At 38.8% G+C, this 23207-nt stretch overlaps 1 protein-coding gene across 2 annotated transcripts in view; it reads left to right on the top strand.

Annotated features, from left to right (window-relative positions):
* LOC145337663 (protein bicaudal D homolog 2-like) overlaps positions 1-22419 on the top strand; it is a 67320-nt gene extending 44901 nt beyond the window's left edge. Inside the window, exons 5-8 of one of the 2 annotated variants that reach the window (XM_080182487.1) lie at positions 3024-4052; positions 4434-4585; positions 17442-17652; positions 20480-22419. In XM_080182487.1, coding sequence (XP_080038613.1) covers positions 3024-4052; positions 4434-4585; positions 17442-17652; positions 20480-20485 — 1398 coding nt within the window. In that variant the 3' untranslated portion in view covers positions 20486-22419. Of the gene's footprint in view, positions 1-3023; positions 4053-4433; positions 4586-17441 lie in introns of both variants that reach the window. The other variant, XM_080182478.1, reaches the window with a different exon arrangement.
* Positions 22420-23207: the final 788 nt, after the last annotated feature.

Raw genomic sequence — 23207 nt, 5'->3', positions numbered from 1 at the left:
CCTCAGAGAATCCACCCTATCTATTCCTCTCGACGTTTTATAAATCTCTATCAGGTCGCCTCTCAACCTTCGTCTCTCCAGGGAGAAGAGACCTAGCTCCCTGAACCTATCTTCATAAGGCATGCCTCCCAATCCAGGCAACATCCTTGTAAATCTCCTCTGCACCCTCTCAATAGCTTCCACATCCTTGCTGTAGTGAGGCAACCAGAACTGTGCACAGTACTCCAAGTAGGGTCTGACAAGGGTCTTATAAAGTTGCAGCATTACCTCCAACTCCTAAACTCAATCCCTCGATTAATGAAGGCCAGTACACCATACGCCTTCTTGACCACATCCTCCACCTGCAAGGCCGATTTAAGAGTCCTGTGGACCCGGACCCCAAGATCCTTCTGCTCTTCAACACTGCTAAGAGTCCTACCCTTGATATTGTACTCCTTCATCCCATTGGTCCTGCCAAAATGGACCACCACACATTGATCAGTGTTGAAGTCCATCTGCCACTTCTACGCCCAGTCTTGCATCCTATCTATGTCACGCTGCAACTTTTGACATCCCTCCAGTCTATCCACAACACCACCGACCTTCGTGTCGTTGGCGAACTTACTAACCCATCCCTCCACTTCCTCATCCAGGTCATTTATGAAAATGACAAACAGCAGGGGTCCTAGAACAGATCCCGGGGGCACTCCACTGGTGACCGACCTCCATGTAGAAAAAGACTCATCCACAACCACTCTCTGCCTTCTGCAGGCAAGCCAGTTCTGGATCCACAAGGCCAAAGCCCCTTGGATCCCATGCCCTCTCACCTTCTCAAGAAGTCTTGCATGGGGGACCTTATCAAATGCCTTGCTGAAGTCCATGTAAACCACGTCCACCGCTCTTCCTTAGTCAATGTGTTCAGTCACGTTTTCGAAGAACTCAACTAGGCTCGTAAGGCACGACCTGCCCTTGGCAAAGCCGTGCTGACTATTTCTGATTGTACTAAACTTCTCTAAATGCTCATAAATCGTGTCCCTCAGAATCCTCTCCATCAACTTACTGACCACTGAGGTTAGACTCTCCGGTTGGTAATTTCCCAGGCTATCCCTGTTCCCTTTCTTGAAAGGTAGTTAGTCTTTTCCACCTTAAGTGCTTGTAGAAGATTGCTGATTTCTAGCTATCCTTCCCTCATACTCTAATTTCTCTCTTTTCAGTTGTTCTTTGGCCAGAGTTTAAAAACCAATCTTCTGTCCTACCTTTAATTGTTGCAGAATTATGTTTTTCTTTCAGTTTCATACTATCCTGAATTCCCTTTTGTTAGCCAAGCATGGTGCATCATAAATGGAAAATGCTGGAAAATCTTAGCAGGTCTGACAGCATCTATGGAGGGAGAATAGAGCCAACCTTTTGAGTTAGGAGCTCCAGAGAAGCATTATCCTGCCTCAACATTGGCTCCATTCTCTCTCCACAGATGCAGCCAGACAAGTTGAGATTTTTCAGCACTTTGTTTCTGTTTCAGTTTCCAGTATCTGCAGTATTTTGCTTTTATGGATGGTGCATCCTTCCCTTAGAGTCTTTCTTTCTCACTAGAGTGTATTTTTGCTGAATGTCATCACCATATATCTTGGCATTTATCTCTACTGAACTACTCAATCCAGTTTCCCAGTTCACTTTAGCCAGTTCTATTTTCTTACCCTCAGTTGATAGTTTAAAACATTTATCTTCGACCCATTCTTCTCCCCCCTCAAACTGAATGCGAAATTCAATCATGTTATGGTCGCTGCCACTGAGAGGTTCCTTTATTATGAGTTCATTAATTAACCTTGCCTCATTGCATATTACCAGGTCTAGAATCGGCTGCACTCTGATTACCTCTAATACATTCTACTGTAGGAAAGTGTTCCAAAAACAATCTGTGAATTCATTTTCCAGGCTTCTATTGTAGATCTGATTTGTCTAATCTCTATTATTTCTTATAAGTTCCCAACCTCGTCCTACAGTGTGGTTACTGTTAGGGGGCTTATTAGCTACTCCCTACTCATTGGAGTTTAGAAGGTTGGAGGGGGGGATCTTATTAAAACTTACAGGATACTGCAAGGCCTGGATAGAATGGACATGGTTATTGAATCAATTGGGTAGAGATGAGAAATAGCAAAGGTCAGAAGTCACTTATTAAGTAGACCATAAGACATAGGAGCAGAATTAGGCCACTCAGCCATCAAGTCTGCTGTGCCATTTCTCATCCCCATTCTCTGGCCTTTTCCCCATAACCTCTGATCCCCTTACTAATCAAGAACTTAATTGTCTCTGTCTTAAAGACACTCAGTGACCTGGCCTCCATAGCCCTCTGCGGCAAATAGTTCCATAGATATACACTCTGACTGAAGAAATTCCTCTTCATCTCTGTTTTAAAGGAACATCCCTTTAGCCTGAGATTGTGCCCTCTGGTTCTAGTTTTTCTTATCAGTGGAAGCATCCAGAGAGTGCCATAATTGGCTGTCTCCATCAAAATTTCCCTTTGACCCCGCCACAGACATTTGTGGATTCTGAACCCACATTTCATTGTGACCGTGGAGTCAAGACCAGGAAATTAAAATACAGCCCTTGGAATCCATAATCATGTGGAAATTTGCATGACAATAGATTTGCACCAAAGTGGGGCATATGGATACCTTAAGCCAGAGAAAGTTTCAGTTGGGATATTCTAATCACCTGCTTTATTGTTCCCTGTTTTGTGATCATTTGGCATGAGGCCCAGAGCTGTATAATTTTATAAGTAACTTTTAGTATGCTGCATTTGTGGGTGAGACAAGTAAAAGATTCACCTGAGTTCTCCACTTTGACCAATATTTATTCGCAACCAGCTTCACTTGAAATAAAGATTTAATTGGTTTGTGAGATTTTGTTGTGCACTAATTGTTCTTCCTACTTCCTTGCTTGCATTATGCCAGTGAGTATACTTGAGGTTTTGATAGGTGCTATGTAAATGCCAGTTTATTCTTTCATCATTTCTTAACTTTATTTCTTACAACTGTGCATTTTAGGTGGAAAGGGAGAAGACCACATTGCTTGCTACTCTTCAAGAGTCTCAAAAGCAGCTCGAACATGCAAGAGGTGCTTTGTCAGAACAGCATGAGAAAGTTAACAGACTCACTGAGCATGTCAGTGTCATGAAAAAACTTCAAGCTAGCAAAGAACGACAGACTTCACTTGATAATGAAAAAGAGCGAGATAGTCATGAAGATGGGGATTACTATGAAGTGGACATAAATGGTCCTGAGATTCTAGAGTGCAAATACAAGGTAGCTGTAGCAGATGTAAATGAACTTAAGGAAGAACTAAAAAATCTTAAAGCCAAGTACACCGATGATGAGAACAAATATGAAAAAGAGAAGATCAGGAATGAAAATGAAATCCAAGTATTGACAGAAAAACTTGCAATGCTGGAGAAAACTAATAAAGAAGATCGGGACCAGGTAATTTGCCTGGAAAAGGAACTAAAGAAGGTGAGTGAGGTTGCTGAAGGAACCCAAGGTAGCTTGACTGTCGCTCAAGATGAGCTGGTCACTTTCAGTGAAGAATTAGCAAATCTGTACAACCATGTTTGTATGTGCAACAATGAGACACCCAACCGGGTGATTTTGGATTATTTCAAGGAAGGCAAAGATGTTCGCAGTAGTCCAGAAGGTAGAGAAAGAAGATCACCAGTTCTGCTGACCAAGGGACTTTTTCCAGGAGAAATGGGAAAAATTGAAAATGGTGCTGGAGACACTGTACCGTCTTCTGGTTCACCTTTGCCCCCCCCATTGTCTTATTCCAGTGATCCACGCAAAGAGCCGATGAATATTTACAACCTGATTGCTGTCATTCGTGACCAGATCAAGCACCTTCAAAAAGCAGTTGATAGATCAACAGAGCTGTCCAAACAACGTGCTGCATCGCCTGAACTTGGGCCAGTGGCTGACAAAGACAAAGAAGCATATATGGATGAGATCTTGAAACTGAAGTCCCTGTTGAGCACCAAGAGAGAACAAATAGCAACACTGAGGACTGTCCTCAAAGCGAACAAGCAGGTAGAGTACAAATCATTCTAAAACTGGATGTCAAAAGTTGATTAGAAAATTGAGCTTTCCACTCTTTAATGTAAAGTTACAACTCTATCACATCACTTGTTGTCATCTAGTTAGTAGGATCATCAACAAATGTAATTTTAGTCAATGAGCTAGTCATGTTAACCAGCTTGCTACTTTCAAGTGCATTTAAATTATTGTAATCTTCATTCAAATTTTTATATGTAACGTGATTGATGTACATCTGCACCATTTTTGCACTGCTGCTAATAGCTCAAATTTCCAAACTGCCTTTAATATGAATAATTAGTCATATTTATGTATTGCATATTTAATTAAAAAACATAAAAATCAGATCAAAATACTTAATTATTTATTCTTTAGACTGCTGAAGTCGCCCTAACAAATCTGAAGAGTAAATATGAAATTGAGAAATCTATGGTCACTGAGACCATATTGAAGCTGCGTAATGAACTCAAGGCTTTAAAAGAAGATGCTGCTACCTTCTCATCCTTGAGAGCCATGTTTGCAACAAGGTAAAGATTATATTCTTAACTTTGGTTTAATTGTTCCATTTTCTTTTTTCAGTCAACTTCCTTTCTTTAGGGCCATCTACCTTCCTCAACCATGAAGCAGGGGGGAAACATTATTTCCCTCACATAGCAGCCCAAATAGTTGGTGGAAACTTGTAACATTGTTGATTTGCTCCAGACTTCAGTTTGCTTGCAGTTGTGTAAAGACAGTATCTAAGAATTTGGATTAACTTATTAAGTACTGTATCGTAAATCACAGATTTACACCTGGCTACTTCCTACAGCATATTGAACAACGCTGTGACACCACAGTAAGCATTCTTGAATTGCATTTTAACACCGTATGTCATACTTTTTTATTTAAGTGCAGATGTAAAGACTAATTTTGGGGATGTGGCTTAATTTTCTCTTAGTCAAATCACTGTCTTGTGCTGCTTTATCAATTCTCCATACAACTTTGGCCTCTTTCTTTTCCTCCCTCTTGATTTTATTTTCCTTCCAATGATTGTTTCTGAATCCTCCATTCTTCCTTGGAGCATTCTGGTCCAATTTATACACCCATTATGAATGAAGAGAAAAGGGAAGACTTGCATTTATGTAACAACTTTTATAACCTCAGCACTTGCCTCCAATAAATTACTTTTTGAGTATAATCCCAGTTAAATATAGCAATAGTTATGTAGTTAAAGGATCATCAACCAATGTGATAATAGATTATTTTTGGTGATGTTGGTTGATGAATAGACGTTAATTGGGGAGGACTTTGTATCTTTCTACATAATCGTGCATTAATGTGTTTATATAACTAATTAAATTATGTTCTTCATGTCACATTGCTGGTATAACCTCATCGATCCCTTCACTAACCCTTGCTCAGTAGCTAATTACTTGTTCAGTCAGTTTTCTCTTTGTGATGATATTGAGTTTATTTGAGTTGGGAGCACTCCTGCCTCAGTCAGAAAGCAGTTGGGAGTCAGAAGATAGTGTGTTTAAGACCCTTTCCAGCAACTTGAGAGCAAAAATATCTAGGCTGACATTGCCACATGTTACAGATGGAGTGCATTGTTGAAGTTGAAGCTTTTTGGATGAGATGTTACACTGAGGCCCTGTCTGTTCCCTTTGGTGGATGTAAAAGGTAACATAGCATTACTTTAAAGAAGAGCAGAGGAGTTAGTGTTCTACCTCATTTACCCTTCATTCAACATCACTAAAAAAAAACACGTTGTTATGTTGATGTTCATGGGAGCTTGGTGTGCACAAATTGATGACTGAATTTCTTTCATTACAACATTTTGAAAGCACTTTGTCGGCTGTGAAGCACTTTGGGACGTCCTAAAGTTATAAAAGGCACTATATAAATGCCTGTCTTTCTTTCTGACTTTTCCCATTGTAACCCTGTCATTTCCTTGCCACATCTGCCATCCTGAGCATACTCTCATACGTATGTAAATAGTCTCTTTTGATGCAACTGTTCCTTGGTTGTTAAAATGCTGACTCTTTCACCTGTTTTTCTAGAAACCTTCATGACGTTGGTTTTGCCCCGCAATACCTTATAACTCTGATTTTTTTCCTTGCAGAGGCTACCAGACCTGCTGAGTATTCCCAGCATTTTCCAATTTTGTATAATTATAGTAAATCTTCTCAGCATTCACTCCATGGCCTTTCTTGGATTGAAAGTGTGCTTACCTTACACCAGGGTTTCCCAAGCTTTTCTGGTCATGGAACCCTATGACCTCCCAAGGGCACTAATGGAACCCCTAAGAAACATTATTATTATGTTGATAAGTTAAACCACAAAAAGTGATTATTTTTATGCAATCTGTTGTACAAACACACATGAAAGTCTTTCTTTATTTCATAAGGGATATATTTATTATAATTACATTTTCTTAGAACATAGAACACTACAGCGCAGAACAGGCCCTTCGGCCCACGATGTTGCGCCGACCAGTTACAAAAACAATGACCCACTAGCCTATACCAATCCCTTTTCGTCCATAAACCTATCCAGAGATCTCTTAAACGCCCCCAAACTAGACGCATTTACAACTGCAGCAGGCAGGGCATTCCAATCCCTCACCACCCGCTGGGTAAAGAACCTACCCCTGACATCCGTCCTGTAGCTACCCCCCCTTAATTTAAAGCCATGCCCCCTCGTGCTAGCTTTCTCCATCCGAGGAAAAAGGCTATCACTATCCACCCTATCTAAACCTCTAATCATCTTATATGTTTCAATAAGATCCCCTCTTAGCCGCCTTCTTTCCAACGAAAACAACCCTAAATCCCTCAGTCTCTCCTCATAGGACCTCCCCACCATACCAGGCAACATCCTAGTAAACCTCCTCTGCACCCTCTCCAACGCCTCCACATCCTTCTTGTAATGCGGGGACCAGAACTGCACACAGTACTCCAAGTGCGGCCGCACTAGAGTAGTGTACAGTTGCAACATTACACTGCGACTCCTAAATTCAATCCCCCTACCAATAAACGCCAAGACACCGTACGCCTTCTTGACAACCTTATCTACTTGATTCCCAACTTTCAGGGATCTATGTACACACACACCTAGATCCCTCTGTTCATCCACACTATTCAAAGTCCTCCCGTTAGCCCGATACTCGACACATCTGTTGCTCCTACCAAAGTGAATTACCTCACACTTCTCCGCATTAAATTCCATCCGCCACCTCTCGGCCCAGCTCTGCAACCTATCTAAGTCTCCCTGCAGACTATGACACCCTTCCTCACAATCTACCACACCTCCAATTTTGGTGTCATCAGCAAATTTACTAATCCACCCAACTACACCCTCATCCAGATCATTAATAAAAATTACAAACAACAGTGGCCCCAAAACAGATCCCTGAGGCACACCACTCGTAACTGTACTCCATGATGAATATTTACCATCCACCACCACCCTCTGTCTCCTATCTGATAGCCAATTCCTGATCCAACTTCCTAGATTACCCACAATCCCATACATCTGCATTTTCTGCAGAAGCCTACCATGGTGAACCTTATCGAACGCCTTACTAAAATCCATGTATACCACGTCAACTGCCTTGCCCCCATCCACCTCTTTGGTCACCTTCTCAAAAAACTCAATAAGGTTAGTAAGGCACGACCTACCCGCTACAAAACCATGCTGACTATTTCTAATCAATTCATTACACTCCAAATAACTATAAATCCTATCCCTAATAATTTTTTCTAAAACCTTGCCCACAACAGAAGTAAGACTCACCGGTCTATAATTCCCGGCAAAGTCTCTGTTCCCCTTCTTAAACAATGGGACAACATTCGCTATCCTCCAATCCTCCGGGACTACACCAGAGACCAATGACGACCTGAAGATCTGAGCCAGAGGCTCTGCAATCACCTCTCTAGCCTCCCAGAGAATCCTAGGATAGATCCCATCCGGACCAGGGGACTTATCTATTTTCAGCCCCTCAAGAATTTCCAGCACATCCCCTTTATCAACCGTAATACTGTCTATTTTACACCCCTGCAACCCAATGTCCTCCTCAGCTATATTCATGTCCCCCTGCGTGAACACCGAAGAGAAATATTGGTTCAATACTTCTCCAATCTCCTCCGGTTCCACACACATCTTCCCCCTGCTGTCTGTAACTGGCCCTAATCTTGCCCTGACGAACCTTCTGTTCTTGACATACCTATAGAACGCCTTAGGATTCTCCTTAATCCTATCAGCCAAAGTCTTCTCATGTCCTCTTTTAGCCCTTCTCAACTCACTCTTCAACTCCCTCCTAGCCAATCTAAAGCTTTCTAGTGCACTATCTGAGCCCTCCAATCTCATCCGAACATAAGCCTCCTTTTTCTTTTTAACCATCGACTCAACTCTTTTAGTGCACCACGGTTCCCTAGATCTACCAAATCCACCATGCCTGACAGGGACATACCTATCAAGGACTCGCAGTAGCTGCTCCTTGAAAAAACTCCACATTTCAGACGTTCCCAGTCCCTGTAATCCCCTAATCCAATCCATGCTTCCTAATTCACTCCTGATAGCCTCATAATCGCCCTTACCCCAGCTAAAATTGCTGACCCGAGGTTCATGCCTATCTCTTCCCATCACTAATTACATTTTCTTGGTCATCAAAGTACTTTTTCTCATTTTTAATGGGAGGAATGATGCTGCTTCCTTTGTTCACAAATTTGTTTATTACGAATGCTGCTAGAGAGTTGGATTCTCCTACCAGACACTGAACTCGCCTCTCTCTCCTACACACCCATGTACTCATGCTCTCTGACTCACATACTTACACTCCTACCTTTCTCTCTCAGTCACAGGCTGACCTCAATTTGAAATACACACTCACCTCCCTTTCACACATGCGCACACACACTCCCCCACCCCCTCACCCTTACACCCATCTGCTTCTGTCTCTTTCACATACATACATGAGCTTGCTTTCACATGTGCACATTCACATGCTTGCTTTGGCATACACACACTTGTGTGCACATGCACCCGCCCTCCCCTCTCTCTCATGCACACTCACAATCCCACCTTTCATTTTCTTTCCTCTCATGGCCTCTTCCTCTCCCTTCCCATAGCTGTTGCCTACCTTGCTCCACTATCCATTCTCTACCTTGCTCTAGCTTTGGCCTGGACCTTTGAGGACTTTCTTTCCTGCTCTTTCCAGCTTGTCCAGTCAGCGGCTTACTAGTAAGCCTATGAGCAGCCCCCGCAGGGAGAAACTCAGCCTCTGATTGGATAAGCAGCTTCATGGCATTTTTCAAATTTTATACATCAGCCTAGTCTACTACGAAACTCCAGGATGTATCTGATGGAACCCCAGTGTGCCACGGATCCCAGTTTAGGAAACCCTCGTATGAAAGCAAAGCCATTGCAAGGTCACATTTGGGTATCACTGACAAATGTCAGTTTGGGCAAAGCACAAGAAGACTTGGCTGCAAATGTGGTTCAGGTGATTTTATTGTTAAAGGAAAGGGGAAAATAACCAGAATGTTGGATATAGATAATTCAGTAAGTTTTTGATGGATATTTTGGTCTCCAAAAAGTGTTCAAATGAAATTTTTCTCACTGCCTTAGAAGGCAGTGAGAAAGGAATTAAATCTTGTGAGAATTTGAACAAATATTACCCTGTATAGATATAAATGATCTATGACAGCATTGAGTGCATACCTACACCACATGGATTGCAGTGGTTCAAGAAGTTGGCTCAACACCACCTCCTCGAGTGCAGTTAGGGATGGGCAGTAAATGTTGGCCTTGGCGCCCTCATCCCATGAACAAATTGAAGAACTTTGGTTGAAATTATGTAAGATTTTAAAAAATTAATTCATAGGATGTGGGCATTGGTGGTTAGGCCAGCATTTATTGCCCACCTCTAATTGCTCACGAGAAGGTTGTGGTGAGCTGATTTCTTGAACCACTGCAGTCTGTGTGATGTTGGTACACCCACAGTGCTGTTGGTGAGAGAGTTCCAAGATTTTGACCAAGCGACAGTGAAGATAATATTTCCAAATCAGGATGGTGAGTTGCTTGGACAGAAACTTTCAGGTGATGGTGTCCCATGTGTCTGCTGCCGTTGTCCTTCCAGATGGTGACTGCTGCCCTTGCCCATGTGTCTGCTGCCCTTGTCCTTCCAGATGGTGACAACCTTGGATTTGGAAGGTGCCATCTAAGGAGCCTTGTTGAGTTCCTGTAGTGCGTTTTGTAGATAGTACACGCTGCTGCCACTTTGCGTCAGTGGTGGAAGGGGTGATGGGTGCCAATCAAATGGGCTGCTTTGTCCTGGAAGATGTCAAGCTTCTCCTGTGTTGTTGGAGCTGCACCCACCCAGGCAAGTGGAGAGTATTCCATCACAGTCCTGAATTGTGCCTTGTAGATGGTAGACAGGTTTTGGAGAGCCAGGTGATGGGTTTCTTGCTACAGGATTCCTAGTCTCTAAACCACCCTCATAGCCACAGTATTCATATGGGTATTCCGATTTAGTTTTGTTCGATAGTAACTCCCAGGATGTTGATAATGGGTTTGCAATGATGGTGATGCCATTGAATGTCAAGGGATGATTGTTAGATTCTCTCTTGTTGGCGATGATCATTGCCTGGCACTTGTGTGGTGCCAAATTTACATGAAACTTGTGGAAGAGTATGTTTCATTTTTGTACCAGTCATGGGCAAAGATCCAGGTCTGTACTGGTTCCAATAAGGTCAATTTTGTTCATCATCTGGAGGAGTTCCTAGACATTCAATCATTCTTAAATTGGTGGAAGATGCAAAATTGTGCTCAAGGACTAATAATACAGACCAAAATAATTAGGTTGAGTTAATAAATGATGTGTTAAATGCTGATTAACATAGATAAATTTAATGTTCGGTATTATGACAAATATCTGGTTCATGTAAATATTTGGAGATAATATTTAGTTTCGTGAAGATTGGAAAATGATGGCCCTTAAAGACTGCCAGAATACCTAAAAGTAAATGGCAGTTCATAATGTTACCCATGTTTATTTAATAGTGTCAGAATAAAAGGGATGGAGCCATAAAACAGCAGGTAGGCTTATTTAGCTGAAAACCTGGTGATGTATTGTCTACAATGCTTGCAAAGAAGTGCAATTCAGAGATTGATTTTATTTTGGGAGTTAGAGCTAAATTAGTTTTAACACATTTGTTGAACCCTGAAAGGCAATATCACCATCAAAAAAGGTAGAACTTAAAAGTATTTGGTTTCAATTTATCTGAGTGTTATATATAGCAGCAGAAGAGGCTCCTTACCAAAAAGGTGCTGCTGTTGACAGGCGTCATGCATTTGGGTTCAGAAAGCCTCAGGAGTTGTTTGATGCAGTTGGGGCTCAGGAGAAGTCCTGGGAAGCTGAGAATCGAGTAGAAGGTTTCTTGTCTTGTGCTGGAGACAGAAACTCAGAGCTACTTACAGCTCAGTGCAGCCGGGAAACTGGAGTTTGGAGAAACCTAGAGTCGGTGCCAACTTAGTGAAGCCAGCAGTTTGCAAAAGAACCTTAATTCATTTGCAGTTTTGTAAATCCCATGGAACGTAGTCCCGTGAGAAGAGATTAGGCCATTGGAGGGTGAGCAATCATTCAGGCAGTCCAAGTCAGAATACTTGTTGAGAGAATTCAGAGGCTAGATCTTCCGAAGTGAGGAGTTGAAACCCTTTGTGAGGAAAACCAGAGTTTTAACAAGATTTTGTGATTTTCTGGATGTCTAAGTGGCTTGCTGAGAAGTCTGTGGGATTTGTCTTGGTCCACCTGCAATTTAATGTGCACTGTCCTGTATTTGACCACAACTTTGCTTGTTAATTCATGCTTATCTTGTTAATTCTGAAAGGTAAGGTATGAATTTGATATTGTAACTGGTTGTTTTTTCTGACTTTGTATAGTATTTGTTGTAAAACCATGGAAGCTTATGACTTTATTCTCAGGTACCTGGGCTTTCAAACTCCATCTACTTTACAGAAATAGTTTCTGGTCCCTAACTGGATTGTAATAGTATGAAGAAACTTTACTAATATCTATGCCATGTTAAGGTACCTTCTAACAATGAAACATTATGAAAATGATCTAGATAGCTTAATAAAGCAAGCAGTGCCAGGTTCCAAAAAAGAGTACTTCTCTATAGCAGAGCATCTTATACTTCTGAAAAAAAGCTGTGGGGGCATAAAGACACGATCCCTGCAGTGTTCCTCTAAGGAGGTTACATACCTGAGATTAAAAACCATTCTGTTGTAACAGATACAATTAGCGTGAATTCATAAGCAACTACAGTCTGCTACCTTGCACTGGTGTTTTCAGTATGTCTTCCTCCTACCATAAACTGAGGATTCCTCTTCATCACACTTGACTGGGTCTTCAACCATGTCCATTTCATTTCCTGCACTTCTGTTTTCGTTCTTCCCCTCCCTCCTTCCCACCACCATGATAGGGTTCCCTTGTTCCCACCATCTACATTCAACTGATCATCCTTCACCATTTTCCACACCAAACACTGCCTTCTCTTCCAGCATTTCAAAGGGACCCTAGTCCCCTTCTCAATCACCCCCTTCTCCATCCCAGCACTTACTATGCAAACACAGGAGATGGAAGTCTGCACTTTTACTTCTTCTGTCCAGAACTCCAAATGCTCCTTCCAGGCAAAACAGTGTTGTAGTTCTTTCAACTTACAATGAATTTTAATTTATTATTTTATGGGATATGGGCTGGGCTAGCATTTATTGCCCATCGCTAATTGCCCTTGAACTGAGTGGCTTGCTAGTCCATTTCACAGGGTCTTTTAAAGTCAACCACATTGCTGTGGATCTTGAGTCACATAGGCCAAACCAGATAAGGATGGCAGACTTCCTTCCCTAAAGGACATTAGTGAGCCAGCAATCAACAATAGTCTTGTGGTCATCATTAGATTTTAATTCCAAATTTTTATTGACTTCAAATTTCACCATCTTCCTTGGTGGGTTTTGAAGCCAGGCCCCCCACAGCATTACCCTGGTTCTTTGGATTACTAGTCCAGTGACAATACCACAAGACCACTGTCTCCCTTGATTTCACAATGTGATCTCTGTTGTGTTGGGAGATCAGATGTAGATTGGGTGACCACTTTGCAAAACCTCTCCATTCAGTCTGCAAGCATGACTTCCTGTCGCCTGTCATTTCAATTCCTGTCCCACTCCTCTTTTTCTTTAACCTTCTACACTGTTCCAATGAAGCTCAAGGAATAGAACCTAATCTTGGTTAGGTACTTTATAGCCTTCCATATTCAACCTTGGATTCTACAATTTCAAAGCATAACCACTGTTTCCAATTTTATGGACAACAGCTGTTGTTACTAATTCTATTATTCCCATTTACAACTCTTCTTGATCTATCTTCAGATTCTTTACTTGTCTCGTTACCATTTCTTTTTGCTATGCATCATCATTTATTTTATTATTTAATCTGTCTTGCCTTCCACCCTATCACTGATGTTCCCTTTTCTACTTTCCACCCCCATCCCTTTTTCTACCTCTTTACTTGCTTTAAAGTTAGAAATGTAACAGGTTTTAAGTTCTGATGGAAGGACATTGATCTAAATCCTTAAATGATTTTTTTTCTCCATAGAAACTTCCTTTGCCTTTTATTTCAGATTTCCAGCAGTATATCGCTTTTAAATAATCTCCTGGAGCATGCTTGAATTGTCTTAGGGTCTTGTTACTTCTCAAAGTATTCAATACTTAACTACAAAAAAAATCCTCTTCGTGTTTTTGGTTTTTCCAAGATTCATGCTTCCAATATTACTGATCTATCACTTGTATTAATTTCAAGTTCTTATTCCGAGATTACAATTCCTGCCACGTTCTTGTCACTCTCTCCCATCTCTGCTCAATTTGTAATAAACTTAATTTAGTTGCAATCAATATAGTGAATATGTTGAGTTTTATTGGCATACAAAACATGATGTAACATGCTAATTATAAAGCAAAAACAAACGTCAGTTGCAAGTCGTGAGTATTGCTTCAGATTGGGCAGGTTGGCAGCAATCTGTGGACATATCTTCTTTTCCTTCTTCCCTTAATGCTTCATATCTTGACTCCTAAGATTACCCAATAGACAGGAGTCACCCCTGAATGTTGTTCTCCACTGCCTGACTGCACTGAGACATTCCAAGTCTTTTATACCCTTTTTTTCCAGGGGTAGATCTTGATGGATTATTGACAGGGCTTTATTGTCCTATCTATATTTCCTTTTAATATGATGTGCATTAATATATAGAGTTCTTCCTTTCGGCTGTGTGCTAAAAACCACCCTACTGTTATTAATGAGCTTGTACAATTTAGAGTCATTGTGAGTGCTCTCTATGATTCATCAATCAGGTCTTTCTTTATATTATCTTTCCTTATGCTCGTGCCCTGGTCAATTTCATTCTCCCAAGAAATCTTCCTTCAAAACTAACATTCAGAAGTTTAATTATTCTTATATACTCATTATCATTTATTTATGTTCAGAGCTGTCTGTAAGATTTGTTAACAAACTGCTCTTAGTGGCAAATCAGTCCAGCTGTTCTTATTCCTTACCAGACTATTAAACTGAAGTGACTCCTATTATATTCCTTCCTACCTACCTATTAAATTGCACATTCCAGGAAACATCTTCATTAAACAAGGTTAACTGAAAATTCAGCATCATTTTGTATTAGGGTTATTTACATTTATCTACATTATCCACATTTATTCAGCTTTCATCCGTCTTGGACTGATTATCATTAAGAATCATTCCAGTAGATTTATTTTTGCAGAAACAAAACCCTAAGCAGTATAAATTTTGTCATTGAATTTTTGGAACTGACTACCTCAGGGCATTGTGGATGCTCCATTGTTGGATATATTCATGGCTGAGACAGACAAATTTCTGGCCTCAGAGAATTGAGGGGTATTGAGAGTGGGCAGGGAAGTGTAGTTGAAGCCTAAGATCAGCCATAATCATATTGAATTGCAGAACTTGCTTGTGGGGTTGTAAATTCTACTTTGAATTCTTATGTTCTTATTGCTGACTTGGTTCCCTTTTACATTATCACTTCTTTGCTGCATTTTGGTAGCAACCATGTTCACCCTACTTGCTAGAATGCTCCATCAGTTGGAGCATAGAAAGTTAAGTGAGAATCCAAGTGTTCATACTTTAAAAGTTTTTGGGCTGTCTGATGGAAGACTATATTATTGGTTGACAGGTCAGTAATAATGGAAACAATAATTTTGGAAATAAAGTATGAAAAACAAAAATGTAAAGAGGAACATAGATTCTTTAGTGTAAAGTATTTTAAAATATGGCATGCTTTGAGCATGTGACAAATTGATCACAGTATTTAAGAAGGAGTTTAAGAAACACTGACAGGAAAATATTAAAAGGAAGAGGGAAAAGTGTTTAGAGATGAGTGTGATGTGAAGCTAGTGCTGGTAAAAGGATTGAAGTGGACACATGGACTTATTTACTGAAATCTTTGATTCCATGGTGAGATTTTCTGCTCTAATCATTTATAATTTATTATTATGCTTCAGATTATTAAACTCTACAAAGATTCGCCAGGTAGGATATGAATAGGTGTGTGCTGTTGGGACTTCTGTTATAATTAATGCAGTGACTGCATGTTGGCTTTTCATATTGTAGCAATATCGGAGCTGTGGAAGTCTATATTGTAGCACCCTCTGCTGTTTAATTATGGAATTCATGTGCTTGCAGTCACCATTTTGCCTCCTTGATTGCTAAAGTAGTCAGTCATCTTATTTCTCCGGTCATGTCTTCATCCTTTTCTGGGGTCACCTCAAGTAAACATTTTCACAACTATTTGTGCAACACTTGAGCACTGTTTCTTTCAATAAATTGACCAGTGTTACCGTTATTTAGTTATCACAAAAAAGAAACTTAATTTTCCTCTACAAATTTGACCAAATGTTGGACAATTTTCAATGAAAATATGGAAAATTCTGATATCGATAAAATGACTGAAAGAGAGAAATGCATTTTTTAGAAATTACTATTTTTTTTCCACCCAATATTTCTTCCTTTTATAGAAGATGTAACTTACCCTCGGGTATTTCCATTGCAGCAGTCAGCTACTGGCAGCTTGCCCAAGTGTGAGCCTTATATCACTTGAGTCCAATCATTACATCAGGGACTTGCATTAGCAGTAGAAATCACTGTATTGTGAACAATGCCCTTGGTGATTAAATCCAGTTGAGATCAGTGAACTCAGCGTAAACCAGGGATCAAATGTGGGACCACCTAATCTGAGAGGCACGGAAGTGATTTATGTCTGAACCTTTGGAGATATAACTTGTGCTTTTAAAATCAAATGTAATATCAAATGTTATTTTCTTTATTGTCTTTATCTGAATTTGACTGAATTATTAAGACAACTCCTGAAGTATATGCAAGAAACAACAAACCCTTTATCTTTAGCTCTTTATCATAGTGTGGTCAGCTCACCTGCACAACATAGAATCTATCAAAAAGATTTTTTTTTCAACACTCAGCTGCAGAACAAAGAACTATAAGCATTCCATCAAGTTACTGAGATCTTTAATGACAAATCAAATTTCTAATTGTGAAAAAAGCAAGTATCAGAACAAATAGATTATCCACATTGAAAGTAAACTTCACACTTTCTTCTCCCATTGTTCTGTTGTAGAGTTTGCAGTTCCCTGGTTTAAGATGCAGCAGGTGACTCTCTGAACTGGAACTGTGTGTTTTACTTTTTTATTCTTGGTATGACATAATTGTTCAACATCTCAGCATTTAATCAGTCCTTGGTCTTTTGTTGTTTCTTGTGCTGTTTGGTGTGAATGCTTGGTTAAGTGCAGCCTATTTTTGATTTGTCTGGAGGTTTCCACATCTCCACTTGTTTACGTTACAGATAATCATTGTAACATTGTCATAAGAGTATAGTCATATAACTGCGTCCATTATTATTTTGTTCCTGGTTCAGACTTGTATGCTTATGCTTGCTTCTGGGATACTTTATGCAAAAAGAAAACCATGTTGCTCTATCATTGCTTTTGATAATAGTAGTAACACGTATCACATAATTATTGAAATAAACTATGCAGCAAGCGCAGGTTTATTTATATTTTACAATCTTAACAATGTCTGATGCTATATATAGTTCTGATCTATTTAACCAAAAGCTTGGTTACAATTTATGTCAAGTTTCAACTATTTCCTCATCTTCAAAGTTTATTGCTTTATATATTTTTTTTCTGTCATTCACCAGCAGACTTCAGTGCATTTTAGATCAATCCAAACTAACATATATCAATGATGCTAGTTAAATTATATTTTTAATATAGTTTTGCAAACTTGTAATTCACAATTTTGTATTTCAGATGTGATGAATATGTAAATCAGCTCGATGAAATGCAGCGTCAACTTGCTGCTGCTGAGGACGAGAAGAAGACTCTGAACTCTCTCCTTCGCATGGCCATTCAGCAGAAACTGGCACTGACTCAACGGCTGGAGGACTTAGAGTTCGATCATGAACAGTCCAAGCGTGGCCGAACCAAATCGTGGACCAAAACCAGGGCTAACAATCCCAGCGTAAGTCATGTGCGCTCTTGCGTTGTCAGACAAGAGGGAGTAGTTGTCAGCAACCAGATGTATTGCAGTGAGAAGTACAAAATCTACTGTGATTGATTGTGGTCTGTAGGGAATTTGCACAAAGTGGATAGTAAATAGATGTTGATGCTTTGGTGTGCAGCGCAGCATTAATGCCCTGTTTTCTTAGCATTGCAGTGAGTTCATCTGTATTGAATTGTTAACCATCATTTAATGTATGGAGATGAAGTAACTGGATTAGTGTGACATTTACATCTTGTAATATAGGGCTTTAATTGTGATATCCATGCACTATATGAGTAGTATGGCATCTCTCAGGTGTCAGTCAGTTCATTTCAGTCAGCCTGCTCCAACACCACTGTCTGATGTCTGTATAGCACAAATGTGCTTTTTTGTCACCCAGCTTTAGTTTGCACTTCATCTTTCAAAGAGTTACATTTAACAATGTTGCACGTTTACAGTATTGATATATGCAAATTCATCCCATTCCAAATCGAACTCCAATTTGGTTTAACAAAATTAAGCTCAAGGTGATGTGCAGTTTTGCAATTGCTTTCAGAATGTAAAAGATCTTGGAGTTTTCCATTTACAATTATTGTTCTTGAAACTGTTTTAAGTAAGTGAAGCTTATATCCCAAGCAAGCCATTCAATTGACGTTTTGTTTCTGTATCTACCAGTATTGAAAAACACAACACAATGCAATGCTTCAGTGTTAATTCATGCCAGTAGTGCTCGCAGGCTTTTAATTTCAAAGTGTCTTTTACAACTTGTATTTATGTGTATAAGCACAGACCATGTGGAACTCTCCATTATGTGTGACAATATAGGATGAGGAGAAAGTCCTAATATTAAATGCTAGCAAGTGAATGAGGTTAATTTTTGTTTTATAAGATTATGTGCTTTGAATTCGGCAAAAGCAGTAACTGTGATCCGGCAGTAACATGTATTTAATAAAATATAAAAGCATTTTGATGCTGTTCATTCAAATAAGCACAAAGTGAAATACACACAATGGACTGAGGCTGCACTACATTTGTTGAGAACTGCCTGTTATCAAGCATATGTCTTGCCTGTCATTTAAATGCATTGTCTGGGCATAAGGTCCTGCTTGAAGCAATGTAAGGAAATATTCTTAATCCTATTTCTCATTAATTGCCAGTAGCTTTGTTTTTCCAAACTACCACATTGCCTATAAGTAATCAGGAGATTTGTTTTAGTAACACAAAAGTAAGTGCACTGCTTGCCTTTGGTTCCAGAAAAGATTATAAAATACATTAATATGATGAGTTTGAAAATTTATACCTTGTGCTTTATAAAGTTAAGTACTTCATTTTTTAAAAAGAAAATTTACCACAAAAATAACAACACTTTTCAAATGTATTTAATTCTAGTTTGGTGTCCCTAAATTACATATTTAGGATTAAACTTTATTTTATACTGAACTGACCACAAGTATATCAAAGGACTGCAATTAATAATTAATATTCAAGTCCTAGTTCAAACATACTGAAGTATATCTATTACTCACTATTGTAATGGAGACAGTAAGAAATGCATATTGTTTCTAGAAACTGAACTCCATAATGAAGTCATTCAAATGAATATTTGTTACCATATGAAGCAGCAATGCTACAAAATATTTCCATTAAATGCGCAGTTGTTTATGCTGTAAATATTGAGTATTGACTTTCCATTTTTATTTTCCTGGGGCTGCTGGCTTAGGGTGTGACTTCATATTCTAAATTACAGGACTATTTTGTCCTTTTAACTTCTCTCTGTGCATTGATATGAAGTAGTCTCCTGCTTGTGAGCTTTAAAATTACAACAAGATTAAATGGTGATTTTTTAAAAAAATTATATGACGCCGCAGGCTAATGAGTTAGATGCTTTTAATTTTAAGCGACTCTTGACAATGCATCAGAAACTTGCCATTGCTGAAATTGTGTATATGAAGGATTTCTGTTCAATTCAATCCTCCTGTAGTTTTCTATGCTGCACATCCTTTAAAGGCCTTTGATCTACTGATAATTATCTTAATTGCATTGTGGGTTATTAATAAATGCCTGTGGTTTGAATTAACCTAGCGTTTAGCAATGAGACATTAAACATTTTTGCTCTATTTGAAGCAGATTTATTTGCTTCCAATGTTTCAGGAAATTTTTTAACAATGCAGTGATTTCCGGGCAGTAGTAGCAAAAGTAAACAATCACCAAATTTGATACTTTGAAAAGAGATTTGTAAAGTAACTTGGGCAATATTAAAATGTATCTCAAATGTATAAGCTAATTTTGTGATATGGCAATGTGTCCCAAGTTTGCAGAAAGGTTTGGAATATGCATCTATGTACCTAGTGTTATTTAACTGCTGTTAAAACACAGCATGTGAAATCATTATATTATTGCCTACCTCTGTTAGCAGGCTGTCTGTCCTTTTGGCTTCTGGCTGTATTGGCTATTCCTTATAGCAGTCTGCATATAATGGCCTGCATGTCTCTGTTCTAATCTAATGGCTTTGTAAACCAATTCCTGTGATAAATTATTATCTCTGCATGACCAACAGCAGGTCACTCAATACTTGTGAGGTTGGCTTCCTACAAATGGCTCGCATCATATTAAACCTTACTCTGCTTTATATTCAGAAATAATCCAAAATGTCACCTCCTTTGCTCACTAACAGCCCACAGTTTGCATTAACAGACTAATGTGACTAGCAAAACCTTGTGCTGTGCATTCTTCATGAATTGCTCCTTGTGCAAGTTGTTGTTTGTAAAAGAGTTTTGGCTAATTTTTTTTATTTTCCCTTTTTCAGCGATAAAAGTCCCTGGAGAAGGACTTTCCACCAAGAGTGCAGTTTATTTAAAAATTGCTAGTGTAGTCTGTTGCACAAAATGAACTAATAGTCAAGAATACACTATTGAACCACATTAATAATAGAGGCAGTTAATTTGCTGTCTTGTGTTTGTTTTGCACGACAAGTTGCAAATAAGAACACAATTATTAAAATGGCTGCTGCAGGAAGAGAAACTCACAAGTGTTGAAGAAATCTTCAATGATTTGATTAACATTATGCTTTATGATAGAATATTCACAGTTTGAGATGATGTTATGATATTCGTATATGTTTTGCAATTATTCAGTGTTTTTAATCAGATGTTATACCTGTGCACTTTTGATATATTTTTTTTAATTATTAGGAAAGTAGAAAATGCTGCGGTTTGTGGATATGACTCCTGCCGGTAGTGTCTTTAATTGGTGTGATAGATTACTGCATCAGCATGCTGCAGAAGAGTCAATTATATTTTTAACCTGTGGTTCAGATTAAATTTTTACACTACCGGCATTTGTGCTTCAGCATTTTCTCCATTAGAATTTGTTTTGTTTTACATATGTTAACTGCCACGTTCTAAAATCCAGGGTGATCTAATTCTGGGGTTTTCTTGTATATTATTCTTAGGAATAGTTCAATGTAACAAGGACAAAAACTTGACTTTGTTCTGGTAATGGTAATAGGCACTTGAAAAGTAGTATTACCAACAAATTCCAGGATTTCTGGGTTTAAAAAAAATCAAGTATCATTGATTTATCAGAATTTTCTACAAAGGCGCCAAATAAATTCCAAATTGGAATTGTTTCCTTGTTTCTCATTTTGTTTATTGTGCCAAAACTTGGTACATCTAGAAGAAAAATCTAAGCGATTGTTCATTGTGGGGTGTTCTGTTTCCATGCCTTGATTTTGTTAATTCTGCCAGTAGTGCCTTTAATAATTTCAAGAAAGAGTGCTTGTTCCTACAATTATGTTTTCTTTCAAACTAAAAAGTATTCAAATTTCAAAAAGAAAGGATAAAGCAATAAGTGCAACTGAGAACCCCCCCTTTTGCACAGAATTTTCCACTGCAGTCTTAATTTTACAAATAAATTGTATGAAATTCTTCTTTGTCGATGATACTTCTGAAATGCAGATTCATGCAAATTCAGGGGATACTTATTTTGGGAACCAAATCAAGTGAGTTTGGACTCCTAACACGCATTAAATTGTATTAACACTTTTTGTGGTTGCAGTACAGAGGACTGTATCAGATGTATCTTAGCTTTGTTTGGTGATGGTCGCAAATAACTGGTATTGTTGGCAGATGTGAAAACATTAAGGCAGTAACTTTCCTTACCAGCTGTGTAATCATTGTGTAAGTTCAGCAAACAGAAAATAGATGCTGCATCAACAAACTATGTCACTATATTAAATGGTGATGTTTGTTGAAGCCAGGTTCTGACAAATTGGGTTAAATTTAGAAATAACTTTAAATTAAGTGCAATTTAAATGATGAATTTTAGCATTATTATGGAAGATATTTTCTGTTCGCTGGAAGAATGGTGTGATTCTTATTTTTTGTTACAGTATTGATCATATGCTCAGTTACATTAAAAAAATGTACTTCATGTGGGTATTTATTTGAAGCAATTGTCACAGTACTGTATTACTTTTACGTGCATTATCATTTAGTGGCAGGTTGGCTTAAACATAATGTCATATGCATGTGTGCCAGCCTAGAGACCTTTACACAGATTGTGTTTTTTTTAAATTAAATTGAAGATTTTAAACAAGTATGGAACTAAAGGCTTCTAAGACGTTGTGAAATATTGGACATTGGACTTACAAACATGTAAAACCTGAAGAGAAGGTTTATTGTATCAGGATTGTATCTGTGTAAACGTAATCCTATTGGCTATGTCAATAAATGTGATTATAAATAAGACATTGAGTCTGGAGACTTTTATTCTTCTGTTTGAATTTCTTGCTAAAATAAATGAGAACTTGACCACTTTCTCGCTAACAGTAGTTTTGGATGTCTGTGATGTCACAGAATCACAAAATGCTTACAGCAAAGAAGCCACTCGGCCAGTCATGTCTGTGCTGGCTCACTGTAGGAACAATTCACCTAGTGCCATTCCACCGCTACCTTCCTCTAGTCTAGCAAATTCTTCCTTTTCACAAGATAATCCAATTCTCTCTTGTATGCCTCATTTGACCATACTTCCATCACACTCTCAGGCAGTGCATTCCAAATTCTAACCACTTGCTATGTGAAAACATTTTTCCTCAAATTGATTCTTTTGCTGATTACCTTAAATGTGTGCCCTCTGGTTCTCCATCCTTTCACTAATGGGAACCGTTTTCCCTATCTACTTTGTCCAGACCCCTCATATTTTTGAATACCTTTAGCAAATCTCCTCTCAACCTTTTCCTCTCCAAGGAAAAACAGTCTTAACTTCTCCAGTATATCTGTATAACAGACATTCCTCATTCCTGGAACCATTCTCCTGAACAGTTTCTGCATTGTCTCTAATGTCTTCACATCCTTACTAAATTGAAAAAAAATAATCAAATTGTTAAAATATTATTGTAAAATAATTCTTATTGGTGGAATTGTAGAAGTTCAAAGCATCATGCCATTTCTAGGAGGCTTGTATAATAGGTCACAATGGCTATTGTCCAAAATTGGTTGAAACAGCTTTCTGCTAAACTGTTACTAATCTACCTA

This window comes from Carcharhinus amblyrhynchos, chromosome 3, assembly GCF_965287045.1.
Source record: "Carcharhinus amblyrhynchos chromosome 3, sCarAmb.v2.hapA, whole genome shotgun sequence".
NCBI lineage: Eukaryota > Metazoa > Chordata > Chondrichthyes > Carcharhiniformes > Carcharhinidae > Carcharhinus > Carcharhinus amblyrhynchos.
Note: the sequence above shows the minus strand (reverse complement) of the source record. Positions and strands in the feature narration are given on the sequence as shown.